At 42.9% G+C, this 19,984-nt stretch overlaps 1 protein-coding gene across 3 annotated transcripts; it reads left to right on the plus strand.

The window, feature by feature from the left end:
• The first annotated feature begins 119 nt into the window (after nt 1-119).
• Nucleotides 120-17,358, plus strand: Ate1 (arginyltransferase 1). 3 transcript variants are annotated; one of them, XM_065449359.1, is made up of 14 exons: nt 120-462; nt 589-652; nt 746-808; nt 894-993; nt 1,063-1,189; nt 2,836-2,979; nt 5,261-5,376; nt 5,606-5,701; nt 7,481-7,642; nt 9,033-9,194; nt 10,137-10,309; nt 14,972-15,071; nt 16,126-16,246; nt 17,061-17,358. In XM_065449359.1, exons 1-14 carry the CDS (start codon nt 369-371, stop codon nt 17,237-17,239), a joined length of 1,701 nt encoding a protein of 566 aa, XP_065305431.1. In that variant the 5' UTR covers nt 120-368; the 3' UTR covers nt 17,240-17,358. The 3 variants fall into 3 exon arrangements, with proteins under 3 accessions (XP_065305431.1, XP_065305432.1, XP_065305433.1); XM_065449360.1 differs by lacking the exon at nt 9,033-9,194; XM_065449361.1 differs by lacking the exon at nt 7,481-7,642.
• The last annotated feature ends 2,626 nt before the right edge of the window (nt 17,359-19,984 follow it).

Raw genomic sequence — 19,984 nt, forward strand, 5'->3', positions numbered from 1 at the left:
ATGCGTGGTCGCAATTTTTTAAATAACTTTAAAATTATTATTATTTTTACTTTGCTAACGCTTCAAGAAGTAATCACTTTCCAAAAGCATGAACACCGCCGTCACAAACCGTGAATTACGTCACGTGACACAACTCAGCATGGCAGCGTCCTGTTGTTTTGCTGCTCTTTCGTAAAAGGAAACAAGCGGCTTCTTTCGCCGCTATCACGCAATCAGCTGTTGCCATTGGCATCGCAGATGTACCGACGCAGTCTCGATCTCTTCGCTAGCCAGGTCGTTACAGGATAACCCGTACTGTCGAGGCGTTTTCTTTTCATCCACCTCGAAGAGCATATATATTTAACCAACGCCCGGTCGGCCCGGTTACGATGGATGACGACTACGGGATCGTGGAATATTTCTACGAGCACAATAGTCATAGGTGTGGCTATTGCAAGTCGGAATCGTCCAGCCTTAGTTGCGGTACGTGCGTCTGCTGGTGTCGCTGTTTGTCTTATCGGTTACCGGTGATTGTGGTGTTAACCTCTGCGTTGCCAAAATGGGTCTTGCTTTTTGATCCCTTTTCGGGGCGATCGCTTTTTCTTCTAGGCATGTGGGCACACAGACTAACAGCAGGAATTTATGACGACCTCCTTAATCGAGGTTGGAGGAGGTTAGTGAACAACTTTCGTTTGCTTAAATCTTTTCCGCTACTCTGCTCAATGGAGTGGTCATCTGAGCGTCCGCCGCTGTTTGTTTCACGAAGGTCAGGCGAGTACTGCTACAAACCAGTGATGAAGAAAACCTGCTGCCGCCAGTACCCCATAAAGTAAGGTTCAACGGTCCGATGGATTTTTGAGGCAAGAAGTAAAGAGAAAAGAACGCGGTCATCTCTCATTTGTCTTGGTGTGCAGGCTTGATGTCGCCGAATTCAAACTGACCAAGTCGCAGAAGAAGCTCCTGAAACGGATACACAAGTTCTTGGCTACCGGCAAAAGAAATGAGAACGGAAAGGTAACTTCTGTTCCAACGCGCATTGCATCCATGCCACCAGATGCACTGAACCATGTTTCTTTCGCCCAGCCGGATGAGAAAGGCGATCACTGCTCCGAAGCAATGGGCGACAGAGTCATAGAAATGCCCGACTTCTCAGACAAAAAGTCGAACGTGCAACTTGACTTGGAAACCTACAATCTAAAGCCCGCTGGCGGTTAGTTTCTTGTTGTTGTTGTTGTTGTTGTTGTTGTTGCTGTTGTTGTTGCTGCTGCTGCCATGGAGGAAGTCTTCCTTCTTGCTTGGTGGTTGCTGCTGCTACTGTTTTTCCTTCATTTCTCTATCGCATCTGTAGAGCCCCCAGCGTGCTTGTCTAGAGTGCTGGAATGATGCACTTAAGATTGCGTTTTCGCCGTCTGTTGTGGGCACCTCGTTAAAGAGACAGCTTAGTTTCGCGTTGACAGCGGACGTTACACGTGCGGTCTGCATCATACTGTTGCTGTGCTTTGGGAAAGTGTGTTGGGAGCTGTAACTTGTCAAGTTAGCCTAGCAGGCCTGATTTATAGTAGGAAACACATTGTCTCACGTGTGTGTAGAGGGTAGTCGTAGCTGATCGCATTACAGCTGTTGAAGTTACCACGTTCTTGATTCATAATGTCGGCATTAGTGCTTGTATTTCATAAAGAAATTGTGGCATTAAGGTTAGTCCCCACAACTCGACTCTCGCTCAGTTTCTTTTGCAGTGGTCGTTCCAGTGGAACTTTACCTTAGTTTGTGCCACGGACCAATGTGCAATCCAGACATTACCTTATTGGGGCTTCAAGAAACAAATGAACTGGCACCGACTGAGAAATTAATGACAGCAGCACGACCGCTTAAGTCAAGGAAATTTTCACATTGTACTTTTATAGTCTAATTGAAGGAACTAAATGTAGCGAGCACAAAGCAGACAGAAGAAATTCGACAGAACCCATCACCTTCCTTTTGTCTTGTCTTGTTCATTTTTTATTATTATTCAAGCATGAACGTATTAGTTTGAGATCAAATAATGCCAATGCAATCTATTCTTTTGTAAAAGGACAACTAGCGCTTCTGTGCACATAAGCTTCGCAAAATGTATGTCTAGGGTGTATAATGTATATATATGTTGCAGAAGTCCTGTTAAATTGGCGTTGAGCAAAAGCCTATTCTTTGCATAAAATCTGTAACATCCACGTGCAGATTTGTTGTATAGATGCACAAATGTTTTCCTGTTGTGCTGATTAATAAGTGTGTAAATATAGAAACATTACTGAAGCCACGGATGCTGCTCATATTTGCACGACGCATAGTTACATTGTCACACTTTGCTTCATTTTGCCGTGCAAGGCGCATTCTGACCTTAACAGTTTTGCTTTGTGCAATTTTAGGCAGCTTCCTATATTTTATTGTCAGCCTGTGTGAACTTCAGTTACATTATAGGGACAGTCACTGCAGTATTCCCATTGTAAAAGACACTACACTGCTTACCTGCTGAGTATTTTAGTTTCAAGTGCGTGATTGCTATGCTTCTGTGATTTAACATGAATATTTCCCCATGTTTGTATAAAGTAACGGCTTTTACTAACCACTGAAAGTGTTTGCGCAACCGTCTTGGTGCTTACAAACCAACACAATACTGTACCTTAGTCATTACACTTCGGAAATGCCAGTGCCAACAACCACCTAGGACAACACTCCAGACGTTACTTGAAGTCATCTGTCAAGTGTGGTTAGCATTAGACACTGAATGCAGCCTGCAAAGCTGCATTGTTGCTTTTGCTTGACTTGCAAGATTCAAAATACTTTTGTTCAATGTCTCTGAAAATTTGCTTTTGACTCTAGAAGACGCAGTTACAACTGAAAGCACTGGAAGTGAAGGAACTATGATTTCTGAATCAATGGACCAACAGTTAGAGAAATCACCAGAGTGTTCCAAAGAAGAAACGGTGTCCAAAACTGAGACGACAGCTCATGTGCCAAAGAAAGGTACGCATTTTCATAAAAAATTCAGGCTTTGGCAAGAATCTTTCAGCAGCTTTTGCAGGATGATAGTGTGTGCTTTTATTGAGGCATGCACTATGCGATTTCCTTCAAGGCACTGGAACATTGAATAAGGAAATGAATTCTGCTGAAATATACCGAGTGTTTAGCAATAATAATAATATTTGGGGTTTTACGTGCCAAAACCACTTTCTGATTATGAGGCACGCCGTAGTGGAGGACTCCGGAAATTTTGACCACCTGGGGTTCTTTAACGTGCACCTAAATCTAAGCACACTGGTGTTTTCGCATTTCGCCCCCATCGAAATGCGGCCACCGTGGCCGGGATTCGATCCCGCGACCTCGTGCTCAGCAGCCCAACACCATAGCCACTGAGCAACCACGGCGGGTGAGTGTTTAGCAAGTAGGAGCACCAGCTATATGTGACTCTTCTAGCTACACAGCTGGCTCATTCATGCTCTTATTTTGCTTAGAGGTAGCATTCTTCAAGTCTGTTTAGTTTAGTGCCACGTTTGCATTCGTCACTTGCCTAATTCGTTCACAGTAAATCTGAAGTGCCTGTAAGGGCCCTAAATAAACAAGTTTCAAGGTGACTCCATCCTTTGATCTAGCCGCAGCCCTCCTCATCCTCGTGCACTCCTGCCTTTGCCCGTCTGTGATGGTCTTCGTGCTGTCAGGTGGCATTTCACATGCCTGCACTGATCATCAGTTGCCCCAAAAGGTTCCGAAGTTTTGTCACGTAGCATAGGTTATGCCAACATATACATGAATAAAAATTTGCTGCACAGAATAGTTTCAACACAAGTATTGATAATATGTATATGTAGTATGACACAAACAAAAAATTTAGGAGCCATTTCACTTTGTGAAGGTAGGTGACCAGTAAAATTGCAGCATGTCACAAAGGTTTAATGTATTTATTTTCATCATTTGGTAGTGGCAGTCACAATAGCTGTGCGATTACTGTGATATATGCTCATTGGTTCGATTACAACCTTAGAATCTTGGTGAAAGTTAAATTTATACAGGACCGTTGAGTAATTGAGTGACTTGATTTGTGTGGCACTTCCAACCAAACTTTTCCAGCACAAACCGAGTGAACCATTTCTTGTCTGGTTTCGAAATGTCCACATTAAGTCTCCAACGATGATCACAGAGGTAGTGTCATCACGGCTAACTTATGCAAAGTGCGTGGCCATGAACTTCTCAATATCACCCTTGAGTGTGTCTGGAGATATATGCAGAGTGGATATCACAATTCTGTCTTTCATTTGTATGGCACAGACATTCATCCCCACAGTCGATGGCATTGCCCTCTTGCAAGAGGACAAATGTACATACATTTTGTCCTTTGCGCATATGGCAACGCCTCGTGCTTGTAAGTCCATGTGCTGTTCACAAGCAACTTGAACCTTACGGGGCTATGAGCCATTACATTTTTTGCTTGCTTCCGGGTGTATGAGCCATTGATGATGAGAGTTATCAGCATGCTGTTATCTATGTTGTATCATGGTTAGAACGAATGTGAGCCCTGTTTGATTCACTTTGTTGAGTGCTTGTAGCCTTTGCCTTATGGGCCATTGCATTATGAGCCATTGCATTTTTTTGCTTGCTTACGAGGGTATGAGTGCTTACGGGGGTATGAGCCATTGATGACGATAGTTTTTGTTGATGAACACAAAAAATACATGGAACCCTAGCCATATACAGCTTTGCTGTAAATGCTGTTTGTTTTTGCACACAGGTTAAGAGCTTTGGAACCTTTAGGGGTGCTAGTGGTGCTCCATGTAGGTGCAGAATTAGAGAAGGAGGGGAGCGAGAAAGGGAGAAAGGTGCTGCCTTGAAATGTAGTGTCTTTAAGTGTGCGATGTCTACGATGATGCCTCTAAGAAAATGGCGATTTTGCTGCAACAGAATAGAAGGCGCCCTCTGTCACCACTACGGCAAAACACAGTGCACACGGTACGAGGTGGTGCACTGTAGTTACTTTTAGTGCCCCTTCATTAAGCATTTTTTCGCCCAGTTTAGTATTCCTCATGCAGCAAAGTGTGTTGTTCCTTCACAGTTTAGTCCAAATGGCCTGTTGTCTTCTTGGAATATGTCAACTTTTTGCAAAATGTTTTGTGCCAAAGAGAAGCAGGGGTACATGCAAGTCTACAGCGCGAAATTCATATGTGACTTCAACGTACACAGCCCTGTTATATCACATTAGAACTCCTTATAATTTAGGATTGTATTTCATTGTCTTCTTTTTTGTTCTTGGCAGGTTTGGGTGCTGACCCAAACAAGCCAAAGTGTCGTAAGGCTCGTGACATCCGTCGAGAAAGGAAGCTTTTGAAACTGAGCAACTCGGGCAACGACCTCAGCCTTGGTGGTGACAAGGTAGTGGATGTATCCTACATTAAGATTTTTCGTTTCGCAGCATCATAACCTCATGTTGTATTGTACTGTTGATGTGCAATGCCATAAATCTTTAACACCGGGATATTTTATACAGAATTGCCTCGCTTGTAGCCACACGGTATTCTACTCTACTGGCTTGTGGCACAAGAGAGAGCTCATGTAACTGAAATAGTGGCAAGTGTGCAACTTTCTTCTTCTTCTTTTCTAGGCTCCACTGTCCTCAAAGAAACCTAAGAATGAGCCAAAATCATTAGAGGACTTCTTGTTCGAACAGCTCCCCCCAAATGCTGCACACAAGCTAGAAGTAAGTAAGCAGACAGTTACTCCAGTTTGAGAACATTTCTTTACCGTGACAGCATTACATGGATCATCCAACACTGAAAGCGTGTCTTTTCTGGGGCACAGTCATGCTGTAGTAGCATTGTACGCAACGAGTGGCGTCACTGGAATGTATAGTATCTTCCCTCACTGATAACAAAGTCACGTTTGACACAATATACCTCTGTTATATCCAGTATTGTAAGCATATATTTGCTACATGCCGATATCGGCAAGAGACGCTTTAGGCTTAAATTCGTTATATCCAGTAATTCTTTGTATGTATGTTAGTTATAGTGAGATTTGACAGCATAGAGCAGGGGTACGGCTAGGCCGGCACGCTTGTTCTCATTTGGAGTAGGATGGCACCTGCTGACAAAATTTCATCTTTTGAAAAGGTTGCAATGTGCAGGCAGCCAAAGGTTGCTACTGAGCATGGGTGTAGGGCTAAGATGTGTATTTACTGAATGTTCCAACACACCACAGCTAAGCAGGTATGTCCTGCTGGCGCCATGATAGCAGATGGTAAGCTCATTGCACCACTGGTGAACATGAACATGAAATGGGAGCATTAGAGAAAGCCCATGAGTGCTGAGCCACGGTGGCACATGAACAACTTGAGTAGCAGCGTAATGGGCGGATGGATGAATCATATACTGCTGTCACAGTATGTGTCCTTACGTACCGATGCACTCATAATGAAAACATGCATGAAGCTGTGAGTTTCTGTGCTTACGTTTCTGTCACTTGCGGTTAACGAAGCTTAGCTACTTGAGTGCTGCTTCCCAGGCAGGCCTTTGAAAACTTGTGTAGACCATGCTGAGTTGGTTGAAAATGTTGACACAGTATTTCCTTTATTCCCTCAGTTCGCTCGCTTTATGGCACTCGTAATGCATTTCATGGGCTAACGTGAAGCTGTGTACACATACAATATGTTAATGAGATCAGAGTAACAGCTGGGTGTGTTGTTTAACATACATATACAGACCAAAAATAAGCGTTACAGCCCCCATTTGAAAAAGTGCTTCCATGTTTCTATTAAAGAAGAAAGGGTCATTTTTAAAATTTGTTTTGGGCGAGCATGTGTTTTACACTTGACAATGGTTACACTTGACTTCTGGGTAATGTTTGATCAGTCTCTTGACTGCATTGTAAATTTGACTCTGGCAAAACCTTTAGCTAACATGTAACGCCTTAATGTTAACTGCATTCTACAGTACAGGAAGGTAGATGGTATCTAATTAGAAACGGGATACTCTAAAAACATATTATGTCAGGGATAAAGTGGCACTGTAATAGTTTCCAAAATTTGCATCTATATGGGCACATTCAGAAAATATTTGAATAAATGATCTTGGCCCAGAGACAAACATAAAATATGTAAATAACTAAAATTTCATAAGTATTTTATGTGTGACGAGGAACAACAAAACGTATTCATGCAGGCCTTTTCTAGAGGATGTACAGTGAGTGGCCAAACTTTTGGGGCCATGAAATCATCCAGCCAGTCGCAATGCCACATCATGTGCATCAGAAAAGTTGCATTCACTTTTAGAGCCCTCTGCATTTTTCTGTGTTCTTCATTATAATGCGGGGGGGGGGGGGGGGGCTTCAGAATGAAAGTATAAATTCTTGAAAATTGTGCCTTGACCATTTATTGAATTGTGTGTCTGTCATACTATTTTTTAGAAACAGTTTAATTTCATTGTCACATTAAGTATTTGCAGAACTGCACACAGCCTTCCATGCCTGTCTGTGCATGTAGGTTCGCCTGGTGTGGAATAGCCCCGACTGTCCTGAGTTTGCAAACTCCTTCGATTCCGCTTTAGCCGTCTACTTCCAATACCAGGAGAAAATTCACAAGGACCCTCCCGAAAACCTAACAGAGCGGCGCTATCGGCGCTTCCTAGTCAATAGCCCAATCCAGGTAGTGGCCAGTTCCTTGTTTGTTTGTTCAGCCATTGCCGTTCTAAATGTGAAGAGAGAGAGAGAGAGCACTGCTGGTAGTACGTCTCGCCAGTTTACAATTGTAGCATGTCTCCATTCAGCTGCTCCTTGTGCTACCTGTTTATTTTTTCCTGTAGCCTTGCAACATATCTTGTAATATTTCCAGTAAACTTGCAGATGGGTCACTTCAAAACGCTATCTTTATTTATGTCTTTTTCTTACTACTTTTCATTCTCACATCTCAAAACATGCTCACAAATTGGTGTGCACTCCAGTCTCAAGAATGCTCACAGATTGGTGCCTACCACAATGAATGCTAAGCCGACGTGCGAATAAGTGACTGCTGGACCAAATAGGTTTCCCTCCAATAGGAGTTGGAAAGTTCAACCTTCAGTGCAGGCACAAATATTGTTGTAGGACTGCCCATGAAGCTGAATGCACAAAGCCAGGATGACGGGAAATAATTTTCTAAAAGCACTGTAAGAAATGACCCATGCTCCTCTGTTTCAATATGCATCCCCTGTAGCTGCTACGAGCACTTTCTTATTCGATAAAAAAAAAAAATTAGACAAGGCTTTGGCAGGATCCAAGGATGTTTGCATGGGCAGTTGGACAGAAATACGTACCGGTAAGTGATGTTCCAAGTACAAGGCGCTTGTACCGTTTGTAACATCACTAAGTGGGCTTGCCGGGTATTTGTAGCACATGCCAACTGGGAAAACACAACTGTTGAAACAAAGTGGGAAAATAGTAAAAGTGCAGGGACAACTTCGCTTGTGAGGACCGTGTTTGTGTATTTGCAGCTTGGGTTGTACTGCACTGTAGAGCAGCCTAATGCAGACTTTGGACATGTCTGTTTACTTGATGTTATTGGTGTGGGCACCCATGGAGACAAGCCACTGCTGTAACTGATGATGTTCGAGGAAGGCTAAATTAGCCAACTACCACATACTACACCTTTCTATATGTACCTTTCTCGATTTTGTTGTCGTCTGTACTGCAGAGATGACTTTCACAGCCCATACATCGTCCTTGAGCACATATTGCAGTTTTATATTAGGAATGCATGAATGGGTTAATGATGGTCAGCACCTTTTACAGATGAAGCACAGAAAACATTGTGTTCTCGCTTTCATTTCGAAGCACTGGGAGCCGTTCACGCTTCCAACCCAACACACGTGCGAGCATTTCGTCCCATCACTGTAGATTTGCAGGAACAAAGTTGCGGTACACACATTGAACCCGAGGTTGGAGCATGGTTGCGCATGGAGGTAACAACATTGGATTTGACACATGGGACGTGTGGGATTGTGTTGTAGACGTGTGTTCATGCTCGCATTTCAACAAATCCCGTGTTGTTACACGACAAGGTGCGGACGGTTGTGTCGAACCGCGGGTCACCCGAGTTTGAGGCGACCTTCGAGGCATCATGGAAGCTTTACGAGTGCTACCAGATGCGAGTGCACGAGGAACCGCCCAGCCAGTGTGACAGAGAATCCTATTGCCAGTTTCTGGTGAACTCTCCGTTACAGGTAAAGGATTGAAGGAGCTGTGAACACCCGTATAGCACTGCTCTCTCTCTCTCTCTCTTATTGGGTGAAGTGTGCTGCATGTCTTTCTGAAGGGTATACAGCGATAAATCCAACATACCGAGCATGGATGTTAAGGACTGAGAGATAGTGGTGACGGCGACGTGTAACATGTATTCCGTATGTACAGTGCGCTCCACTGTTAAAGTGAACATATGAATGTCGAGCACGTGCAAGGTTTTTACCACTGACAAGTGTACAATCGCTCAGCTTTGCAGCAGGTGACTTGCAGTTGGCAGTGCTGGCACCTTTCTTCTCATCTGAGCAATGCGTTGACACAGCTTCAGCGGTCACTTGCAGCTAGACTGCCAGCAAAGTGAGAACCACACGTTAGAATGGCTCCTTTAACAGTGAACCGCAGTGTACATTTATTAACGTTAATGTTATCTTGATGTTTTTCCGCTCCTTCTGTAGCCATGATATAGTGCTGCAGTATGTATAAATATATAAATAAATACTACATAAACGTAGCAGTAGCTACAATGTAGTTATTTTGTAATGAGAGATGGCTGTAGTGAAGGGCTCTCTCTACTAAATCTTAGATCCGCAGTGTTCAAAACCAGCTCAAGTGCAGTGATGTATTTTAACTGTTGTTTTGATAGTTGTACTTTTCAGTTTTGATGTTATAAGTGATGTGATAAGTGAGTTAATTTTAAATTATTATTAGATTTCTTGTTCATATACAGACGATACAGCCACACTTGAGCTTGTTCATGCCGACTACCAGGCACTTCATCATGAGATATTGTTGCTTGAATCACATCAGTGTGACTAAACTGTTCATTTCAGTTAGATTCATGTGACTTATGTATTCGAGAATGCACTGTATCTGATGTTGGCTGGGCTGGCCAGTGATTTCAAATTCGCTTGTTGTGTCCACTGCAGTACGATCACAAGGGCCCCTATAGTTTGGGTTCATTTCACCAGCAGTACTGGCTCGATGGAAATCTGATTGCTGTCGGGGTCATTGACATATTGCCAACGTGCCTCTCTTCAGTGTATCTCTACTACAATCCAGACTACAGCTTCCTGTCTCTAGGGACATATGCATCACTCAGGTAAGTTTTCCCATATTGCGAACATGCTAGTAGAACATGCTAGTAGAACATGCTTATTGCGAACATGCTAGTGGATAGCATACGATACTGTTAACGTCTCAGCCAGATTTTGCGGTCGTGCGCGGTGCAGGGAGCTCACAAGTGAAGTGCAAAGTCACCTTTTTCCCAAACACTATCTTCTCAACAGAAGCCTTCTCCTCACTTTCTTTGGGGCTGCCATATTTTGTCATATAGCAGGTCAATACAACGTGCCTGCTATTGGCCAATAGCTGACATCAATCAAGAAGGGTGTTTGGATCAGTGCACTTCTTCCTACTTTTCCTACTTTTGGTTTTTCGTAGACAGCATTGTAGAAACGGTCAGTTACATTTAGGAAAACAGAACAGCATATCAGACCTTGTGCATACACTAATTATGGCAAAAGAACACATATATTATGCAGGTCAGAAATTTTTAAATCAACTTGCTGAAGGTTGACATAATAAAGAAGCAAATGGTGAAAGAAATTAGAAGATGGTGCATTATGGTCCTCTTTAGTGCTTAATCTTGCTTATCTACTGTGTTTCTGATGCAAAACATATTTGAAATGATGTTTAGAAACAATCTGGTAGTAGTATTATTATGTGCTTAGTGGTGTTTAAAGTTTACACAATGTTCTTGATTGTTATTGCCTGTATCTTGATGTAATATTTTTTGCCTCGAAGAGATGTCTTGGAGCAATTTGTTATTATTGTTATTATTATTATTATTATTATTATTGTTGTTGTTGTTGTTGTGTAATGTTTGCACAATGTAGTAGTATAATGCAAAAGACTTCTGTATTGATACAAGCTATTCTGTGGTTGTGCTACAATAGCTGCCTGGCTAATAGACGAGCACCATTCGTTGAGGTTGGCCAGCAGTTTCCACTTGTGTAAATATGCTGATAATATGAATGTTTTGATGTGAAATGATAGATCAGCATACCTATAGGTGGTCTATCACAGCATGGCCTGCATTGTATTACACTAACGATGCATTTTCGATAATTCCGTTTCAGTTGTGCTTCGTTTTAACCTTAAAGGGGTCCTGAAACCATCCCATGAGTTTGGTGAATAAAACACAGTCTGTGGATAGCATACGATGCTGTTAACATCTCGGCCAGATTTTGCGGTCGTGCGCAGTGCAGGGAGCTCACAAGTGAAGTGCAAAGTCACCTTTTTCTCAAACACTATCTTCTCAACAGAAGCCTTCTCCTCCCTTTCTTTGGGGCTGCCATATTTTGTCATATAGCAGGTCAATACAACGTGGCTGCTATTGGCCAATAGCTGACATCAATCAAGAAGGGTGTTTGGATCAGTGCACTTCTTCCTACTTTTGCTGTGTATATTTATTGATGCAATTAAATGAACAGGCTGAAGAAAATCAGTTTAGAAAGTTGATAAGAATTACCTACTTCAGAAAGTATGACTATCGTACCATGGCCGACGATAGTGTTCTAACATTTGGCTACGCCCGCCTGCCATAGGAATAAAACTTTGCCCACACAGCTCATCGGTGTCGTATCCGTTCGGTCTCGCTAATTTTGATTAATCTTCAACACTCAATTAGCCTCAAACCACGAGAAACTTAAGGTCAGATAACATGTATGCTTGCCAGCCCATGTTCACTCCTTGCCGCTTCTGGCTATACGCCTTGGCAGACCTCACTTCGTATTCAGCTATTGCACAAACTGCGCAATTTGAACGTGGCTACCATCCGTCGGTGAAGCTGGTGCAGGACAGAGCCCGTCCGCACCACGTAGCACAGCCAGACTGAAGCACATGATTGCAAGAGCACATTCCTGCCTTGTCGTCCACTTAGTTAACCACTACGGTTGCATGTAGCCGTAATGAGGCTGCTCGTTGAGCTCGATTTGGCTCCCTGAGGACAACTGCTTGTGCCGTTAGGTATTTGTGGGTAACATGACTCAAGGCCTGAGCACCAACATTTGACGAACCGGTCGTCTGCTTCGCGAGTTGCACACCTTTTGAGGTGTGTCACCATCATGTTAGAAGCTCATTAGGTCAGGAATACTTCCAACACGAGTCCGGAGTGTGGCATTTATCGCTTAACCAATGTGTGTGCTGCCAACATACTCACACAAGCGAACATGAAGTTTATTTGACCCTTGGAAATTGTGTGATTGCTGTAGAAATAGGTGCGAAAGGAAATGTGCTACTCATGTCACTTGGTGCAAGAACAGCTGTGCATAGATATGTAGTACACTGTAGCAGAACAAAAGGATAAAATACCGTGAACTTAACCATAAGCCGAGGGATAGCCTCAGAGCTTGGCGCGTTGTAGGCACCAAAATCGAGTTCGAACTGTGTGCCATGGCGATGTTCAGTAGGTAGAGTATTGCGGGCACCACCCCGCTCTGCTGTAGGATTTGCAGTGCGAGGCATTGAAGAAGGACTGGGAGCACCGCTAAAAGGATCAAACGTGATCTTCGATTATCAATAAATCTGCTTCTGCTCAACACATTAAAGTACTTTCTGCTGCAAAGTATTTCTGAAATAGCGTTTTTTAACGTCAAATGCTTTTCTCGCCTTAAATAAAATGTGGCTCAGGACCCCTTCAAGGTTGGATCATATAGCCGTGTTGTATAGCGTTGCTTCAATTTATACATAGGACATTTCTAGGTAACAGAGGCTTGCACATGTATAAGTTTTTTTAAAGGAGTGTCACTTCTTTGGTGGGTCAGATTCATTTCATCTTGAATTTAGTAAGGTCAGGGGAAAAACAAGGAAACAGGAAGTGTGACGGTACAATACTTGTTCTGTTCTTCCTACACATAGTTTGTGTTTTGAAATACATTCTGAATGGCATTAGCACAGGGGTGATGCTTCGACTGCTATGGGTGCTGACCAGTAGTTCAGTATTAATGATGCATTTGATATGTTCCACATACTGTTTAATTTATACGATACATTGAAGCATTAAACAGCCTTCCGAAATGCTTGCTGTAGCTCCACAACTTTCTCAGTAAATGATGAATCAGTGCCACAGTATCGGTTGCCATAATCTAAGACTTCTATTGCAACCTTTTCTTAAACATCTGCTAACAGTACTCTCCGAATCGGCAACTTTCATTTCACATCTGTAACTAGGACTTTCGCAATCATATTGTTTTAGAATCTGTCAAAAACGGTATTGTTTTTCTGATACTGATTGATTGGTTGAAGTATTGATCAATCCCTCAACTGTCAGAGATCTAAGTGAACACATAGAAGCGTTGCAGTTCCATTCCAAAGCGCTAGGATAGTTGATACAGGGGCCTTCCACCTGCATTCAGAACATAGGCTGTTGTTGTACTGAGCTCTTTAATAATGTTTGTCACTTCGGCATGCCAGCAAAAAAATAAGATGTTCACAAAATTGGCAGCAAGAAGGCATCTCAGCCTTCTTTTGAAACCTGAGACCTACACTTATTAATTCCCAAAACTGATGCATCGGCTGCTTGTGCTGCCAGAACATCGACAAGTGCGTAATAAAATCCCAAAGGGGTGGATGTTAGGGCTAGTTGGTACATAATTAAAGAGATTAAACTAGCGCGAAACACATGGGACAGGAAGAAAGACACGGACAACACAAGCACTAACTCACAACTGAAATTACAAGGGGGGCGGAGGACTTCCATGTAATTTCAGTCATAACTTAGCACTCATAACGTCCATCTCTTTCTTTCCGTCCTGTGTGTTTTGCTGTAGTTTATCTATTTAATGGCATCATAAAACAATACATCACTACATTAAACCTGTACACATAATGTGGGGTCATAGGTATCTCTAAAGCACACTGTCCTCTTTACGGAACAGCCCATAATATTCATTGGCTTCACTGATTGTCTTAATTTTCTTAAATTTGTGCTACTCCATTCTTGGGCCATTGGCTATGTCCACCTAAGTATGTGTCCTATCTTGGCCAATCCTCCAGAATAGGCATGTGCCACTACGAGACAATGTACCATACACCTTTCACCATTTCCCCCTTGACAATGCCTTCGTCCTCGTGATATTGGTGTGTCGACCTCTCAGTGTACACCTTGCCGGTTTGGTATTCGCATCTCAGCATAACTTGTGTAGTGCCTAAACATCAACATTGCATGGGATTAAAGTTGACTTGCATGGTGCATCAACAATCATTCCATAAGTAAATACCAATGTACGCATTGCATTTAGTTGCATAGCATAGCATCTGTATATTCTTTCTTCTTTTTCAAGAAACAGAATTGTGATCTGCGTTATCCGTTTGTGGTAAATAGTAAGGTAAATATCTGCAGTCATACGAATGAATTTATATTTCATTGCTAAGCCCGTATGGCTCCGTGTCCTCGTCTTTCGCTGGTGTTGTGAACTTGTTCCTATTATATCTGGTGTTGTTTCAAAGCTGACTGCACAGTTTCTGCAGATTTTGGTGCAGTTCGCATTCATTTTCTAGTGCATAATTCATTTCAGAAGCAGAAGCTGGAAAAACAAGTACACATGGACACAAGCACCAAATCGCAACTCATCCTTTTTTTTTTTTCGCTTTGTCGATTGTTTGTGCTTAAATCTTCTAGAAAATGTACTGAGTTGCCCAAGTTTCAGTTCTACTTGAGTTTGCATTGATAAGGCACTTCTCTTTCTCTCACGTTGTCTAGGGAGATAGCTTACGCAAGAGAGCTGCGTAAAATGTGCCCGAGCATCAAGGACTACTGCATGGGTTTTTACATCCACACTTGTCCCAAGATGAGGTACAAGGTATGCATTAACAGAGGCCAGCTTGTAAATGCCCCCAAAGGCTGTCGTCTGGCACCCAGCGTTAGCCATGTGCACAGGAAATTGTACCTAGTTTGTTTTCATCTTTGCCATGGGATAAAAACAGGGACCTTTGTGGGTAGCAGACCTTCGAGTTCTTGGAATTCACGAAAAATTGTCACTGGTTATTTTAATTACCAGAGAGAGCAACAGATGCAAATATACTTAAGTGGTACTAATGGGGAAAGTCAGTTCATCAGAGTTTTCCGAGGCTGGTTTCGGAGCAAACCTGCCAATTTGAAACGTGGCTGCAGCATTTCATTTGGAATTTCTGATACTGCAGTTGCATGTCTTGAAAACAATTGCTGTCACAAAACAGTGCATTTGCAGCATGCTACTTTGCTTGCTTTTGCTTGCTTTATCTGCGAAAACCATCTTCATGCCTCATTTTCATGAACGTAAGTAAGCTTACTTTTTCTCTGGACAGAGGAGACCAAAAAAAGAAATGTAACTTAACGTAGTGTAATTTAATGCAAGAATCCTTGTATTCCAGTTCCAGCTGTTGATGGTTGAGCTACTGTTGTGGTCAAGTGTGGCATCACAAACAACTAGCCAGTCATCGAGTTGAGGGACCCCTATTGATCCCTTATCTGGAGGACACTAAGCTAGATGCTCAAACTGGAACACATGTTTACCGCAATCTAATTACCATAATATTAAGAAAGTTGGTGAGGCTAATATAAGTAAAAATACACCTTGCAAATGAGCACAAGCACACATCCAAATAATTATTACAAGTCTTTCAGTTGCAGTACTATATGTAGAGAGTCTAGAGACAGGTAGGAGAACCTTTAGCTGGACTAGCTGAAACATTCATTTTGCTGCTAGATCATTAGCATAAGAGCACGAAAAACGCATAGATGCACTCGCACGATTGTCTAAGGCAGCACTTGTGTACAAGGGCGCCTTTCTTGAGAAGGCGCACACCGGTCCTCTGTTCTAGATATGCACTTTATTTTATTGCCAGGAAATGCCTAGACATATTTTTTGTTTCCAGGGGAACTTCTCACCATCTAGACTGCTCTGTCCGGAAACCTACACATGGCATCCCATAGAGAAATGCAAGCCCCTTCTGGATGCCAACAAATATTGCCGCTTTGAACAGGACCCGACTAAAGGTAGCGTTTTTTGCCACTGCTCATGGAATTGGCTAAAAAAGCCTTCACTAGTCAGTACCACCATGCTTCTAAAGGAGCCTGAACTGCATGTTCCCCTTCTCCTAGCATATTGAAATCGGTGTAGAGGAAATCAACATAAGGGCATCAGTAAAACTTTAAAGCTTGAGTGTGTGATTTGCAAGAGAAATGGTCGTATTGCTACGATTGTTTTGATGAGTTTGCATTTCTCCACCAAAAATGATGAGAGTACAAACTCCGAGTTTTGGCTTTATTATTCTGCGTGTTTACAAATGACCAACATTTGTTTAGCTTAAAAGTAATCGACAAAAGCTTTCCATATTTATTCTGGGTGTGTCCAACATTATGATGTTAGTTGGTCAGCTTCAAAACTCAATCTTTGAAGCATGACTCCTTTCAATTTCCCACCGTACTCGCCTCATAACATACATGTTTTCCGCCACATGTCAGAAGGACGGCACATGTGGCATGGCCTCCGAGATTGGCATGCGCCACTCAAACATCATGGCTGCCAGTGCGCAGCAGGCAATAGAGAGCAATCACATGTGCCATGGCCTTCGATACTGGGACTGCATCTGCAGTCTCGGAGGCCATGTTAGGTGCTCCCAAACTCCGTCATCTGCTACATGTCAGTTCACACTACAGACTTTGCCGAGTGGACACAAAAGGCAAAAAAATTATCACAAGCAGCTCAGCAGCTAGGGAACTTGACAGTAATCTGCAAGTTCAATGTGACAGTTGTGTTACTTGCCCAATTCAGTAGGCCGTAACTCAATTTATGTTCCCTGGTGAACAGGTGATGAAAACGCCGTGCAAGACCTGGACGAAGTGTTGATTCTGTACAACAGGACGGTCATCACGTACAAGAAGTACTGCAGGCTCAAAGGAAACGCCGACAAGGCCGAAGTGAAAGAGTACGCAAATCTCATTGGCAAGAACTGCATCAAGCGGCTCTTCCTGTACCGCAAATCCTGAGTGGCATTGACGCAGCTGCTGTGGTGCTCTTTCATCTCTTGTGATAAGTATAACATGGACTGTTGTTTCAACTTGCTGCTAAGTCGACAGCAAATAAAGATAGGATAATACCACTTGCATTATGGCTTCCCCTTCTTTGCATGTCCGTTCTGAAAGTTCACTAAACCATCAACACATTGTTTGAAATTGAAGCACTACATTGCTCTTTCTGAGCTCTCTTTGCTTTTGTGAAAAAGAAATGGCTTCATCATCACCAACCTAATTAAATACACAGCAAGCTAACATCCTCTGCCAGAGGTCATCTTTTGTCACCATCTTTCTGTGAACTGAATCTACCCTATACTACTATACCCGCACGTTTCTTGATATGTCAGCTCATCTTATTTTCTTTTATTCCCAGCTGGGTTTCCCTTGTCACCTATCCTGCTGCTGTATGGCACATTCTACACATTATACGACCTGCCCAATTCCACTTTTTATCGACTAGGGTTAGCTGATGACATGCATCACATCATATTCTGTAGAGGTAATAAAAAGGAGTCATGCACACAGTAAATATGGTTTGCAGGACCTAACTAAATGCAAAGAATGGCCATTGGCCACCAACCATTAAGAACCACTGCCACAAAAAAATAACGAACAGAAAATTAAATCATGCACCAGTATCCCTTGTTCAGGCAGCTCATACATATTCTTGTCGTAAAAGTCTACTTGTCTTTGTCATTCTGCCTCTTACATGCAAAAGCAAAATGCTGTTTTTCAAGAAAGCAATGCACTCAACAGCAACTACTAATCTAATTATGTTTAGCATGAGACTGCCCATCAGATATAAATGCTAGTATAACCTAATTATTAAGAGTGTTCAAATAGTACAAATATTTGAGAAATATGACTTTTGAATATCAAATTGGCAACCGAGTATTGCCAATTTATAAACAATGTGTTTCCGTGGCGTCTGTCTGGTAGCAAAAGGCTCGTCGGGAGTGGAAATACTGCACCAATTTTGCCATCTTGAAACTCGAGCAGATTGCTGTGCCAAATTGCGCCAAAAGAAGAAAAATGACCGAAATTGCACGAAGCTGCACCAGAACAACTTTGGCAGCTTACATTTTCGCGGGCAACAGCGAAAGATTGCCGGTGTGGTGTAGGCTGCTGTGTCGTTGGTTTCAAACCGCTTGTAAAAATACATAAAGTTTCTCACTATATTACCTAGAGGGAAATCTGGCGCTGCTGAACTGTGGTATGCAAGGGAATGCCGGTATGATGTCACTTTGGATCGGCATCATTCTCGGAAAGCCATGATGCCTTGAGGACATGCCTGGCTAACACCATTCCGTCCGTCACAATGATTCATTTCCTACTGAAACAGCCCGTAAAAAGCTGCTTGAGCTTTATTGTCACACAAAAACATGTTTTGCTTAATTATGAGGACTTGTTATTGAATGTACAATTATATGAAACATAAAAAATATCAGCAGGCTGCTAAAGTTGGAGGACAGATGAGATTTGCGCTCACTTTGGAACAACTTGTCGTTTGGTTTTGCTTTTCTTCACTTAATTATGCATTGTAGGCGAGTAAACTTTATTGAGAGATGTAATACGGGTGAATGAAAACCTTTTATGCAGATGTCATTCTGAGAATGCATTATTTGTGGAGCCACATGCTCGTTTTAGATGAAGCCTCGTACGACACCGGCCAACACAAGCCTCGCACATCCATATACCCGCACTCTCTAGAAAACTCTCACAGATGGTGGTGCCAGATTTCCCTAAGGTAATACAGTAAGAAACTCCATGTACAAGTAACTAATTAAGCCCCATCAATAAAACATGTAGATGTCACGTGCATGTGTTTAGGTGATTGCAGTTGCAGAAACACCAAGTAAACACAAAATAAACACAGATCTACAACTTGAATGTGTATCAGAAACGTTATGCGGTTGAGAAGAGGCGGCGTCTTCCGACGCTATGTGACGAGCGAGTCCAACTCTCCTTCCACTGCCTAAACTTGCCAAGCTGCCGTCAGAGATGCCGGCTGTAGTTACAGGCACTGCACGCATTCGGCACAAACGCGGGGAAGCGCAGACGGCGTCGGCGGTAGTTTCGTCCCATCTTTCGGTGTGTTGCCTCATTAATGCTGCCACAAACTAAAGGTAGTGGCATTCTTTTACCTTGCCGCCCAAGATAGCAAGGTAAGGCTAGCGAGGGAGGTTTAGAGGTCATCCGTGACTCACAGTTGGTGGAGCGGAGTCGTATATGGTTGTGCTGGTACCGTTTCTGCGAAAGCGTGTGCGAACGTCCGTGTGCTGCTAGCTGTTTCTTTAGTTCTTTAGTAGTTTGTTTCGACTTGCACCGGTGCCACGACAGTCTCTCTTGATCGTGGTGTCGTGATCGCGAATCCTGATATTGCATAGATCGCATTGCTACACAGCGCATTCGCCGCAGCCAAAAAGTGTGACCCGAGAGGGCGGGTGGCAGGGAAGGCACATGCATTGAGGGGACTCTGAAAAGAAGAGGGGAAGAGAGGAGGAGTAGTGCTCCCTTCAGCTTATTCAGGGGGGGCTTACACCCAATCACTCCATGAGAACTCAAGATGTCTAGGTGCTTCAAGCGAGTGGCAAGGCAAAGTCGGTCACGTGCAGAATATTGGTTTAAGCTAGTTAGCGCGGTCACATTACCTAGAAATGCCTTTGAATAAACCATTGTGGCGTTCATGAACTCCAACCTCACTTCTATTGGAAAACG

Source organism: Dermacentor albipictus, chromosome 5 (assembly GCF_038994185.2).
Source record: "Dermacentor albipictus isolate Rhodes 1998 colony chromosome 5, USDA_Dalb.pri_finalv2, whole genome shotgun sequence".
NCBI lineage: Eukaryota > Metazoa > Arthropoda > Arachnida > Ixodida > Ixodidae > Dermacentor > Dermacentor albipictus.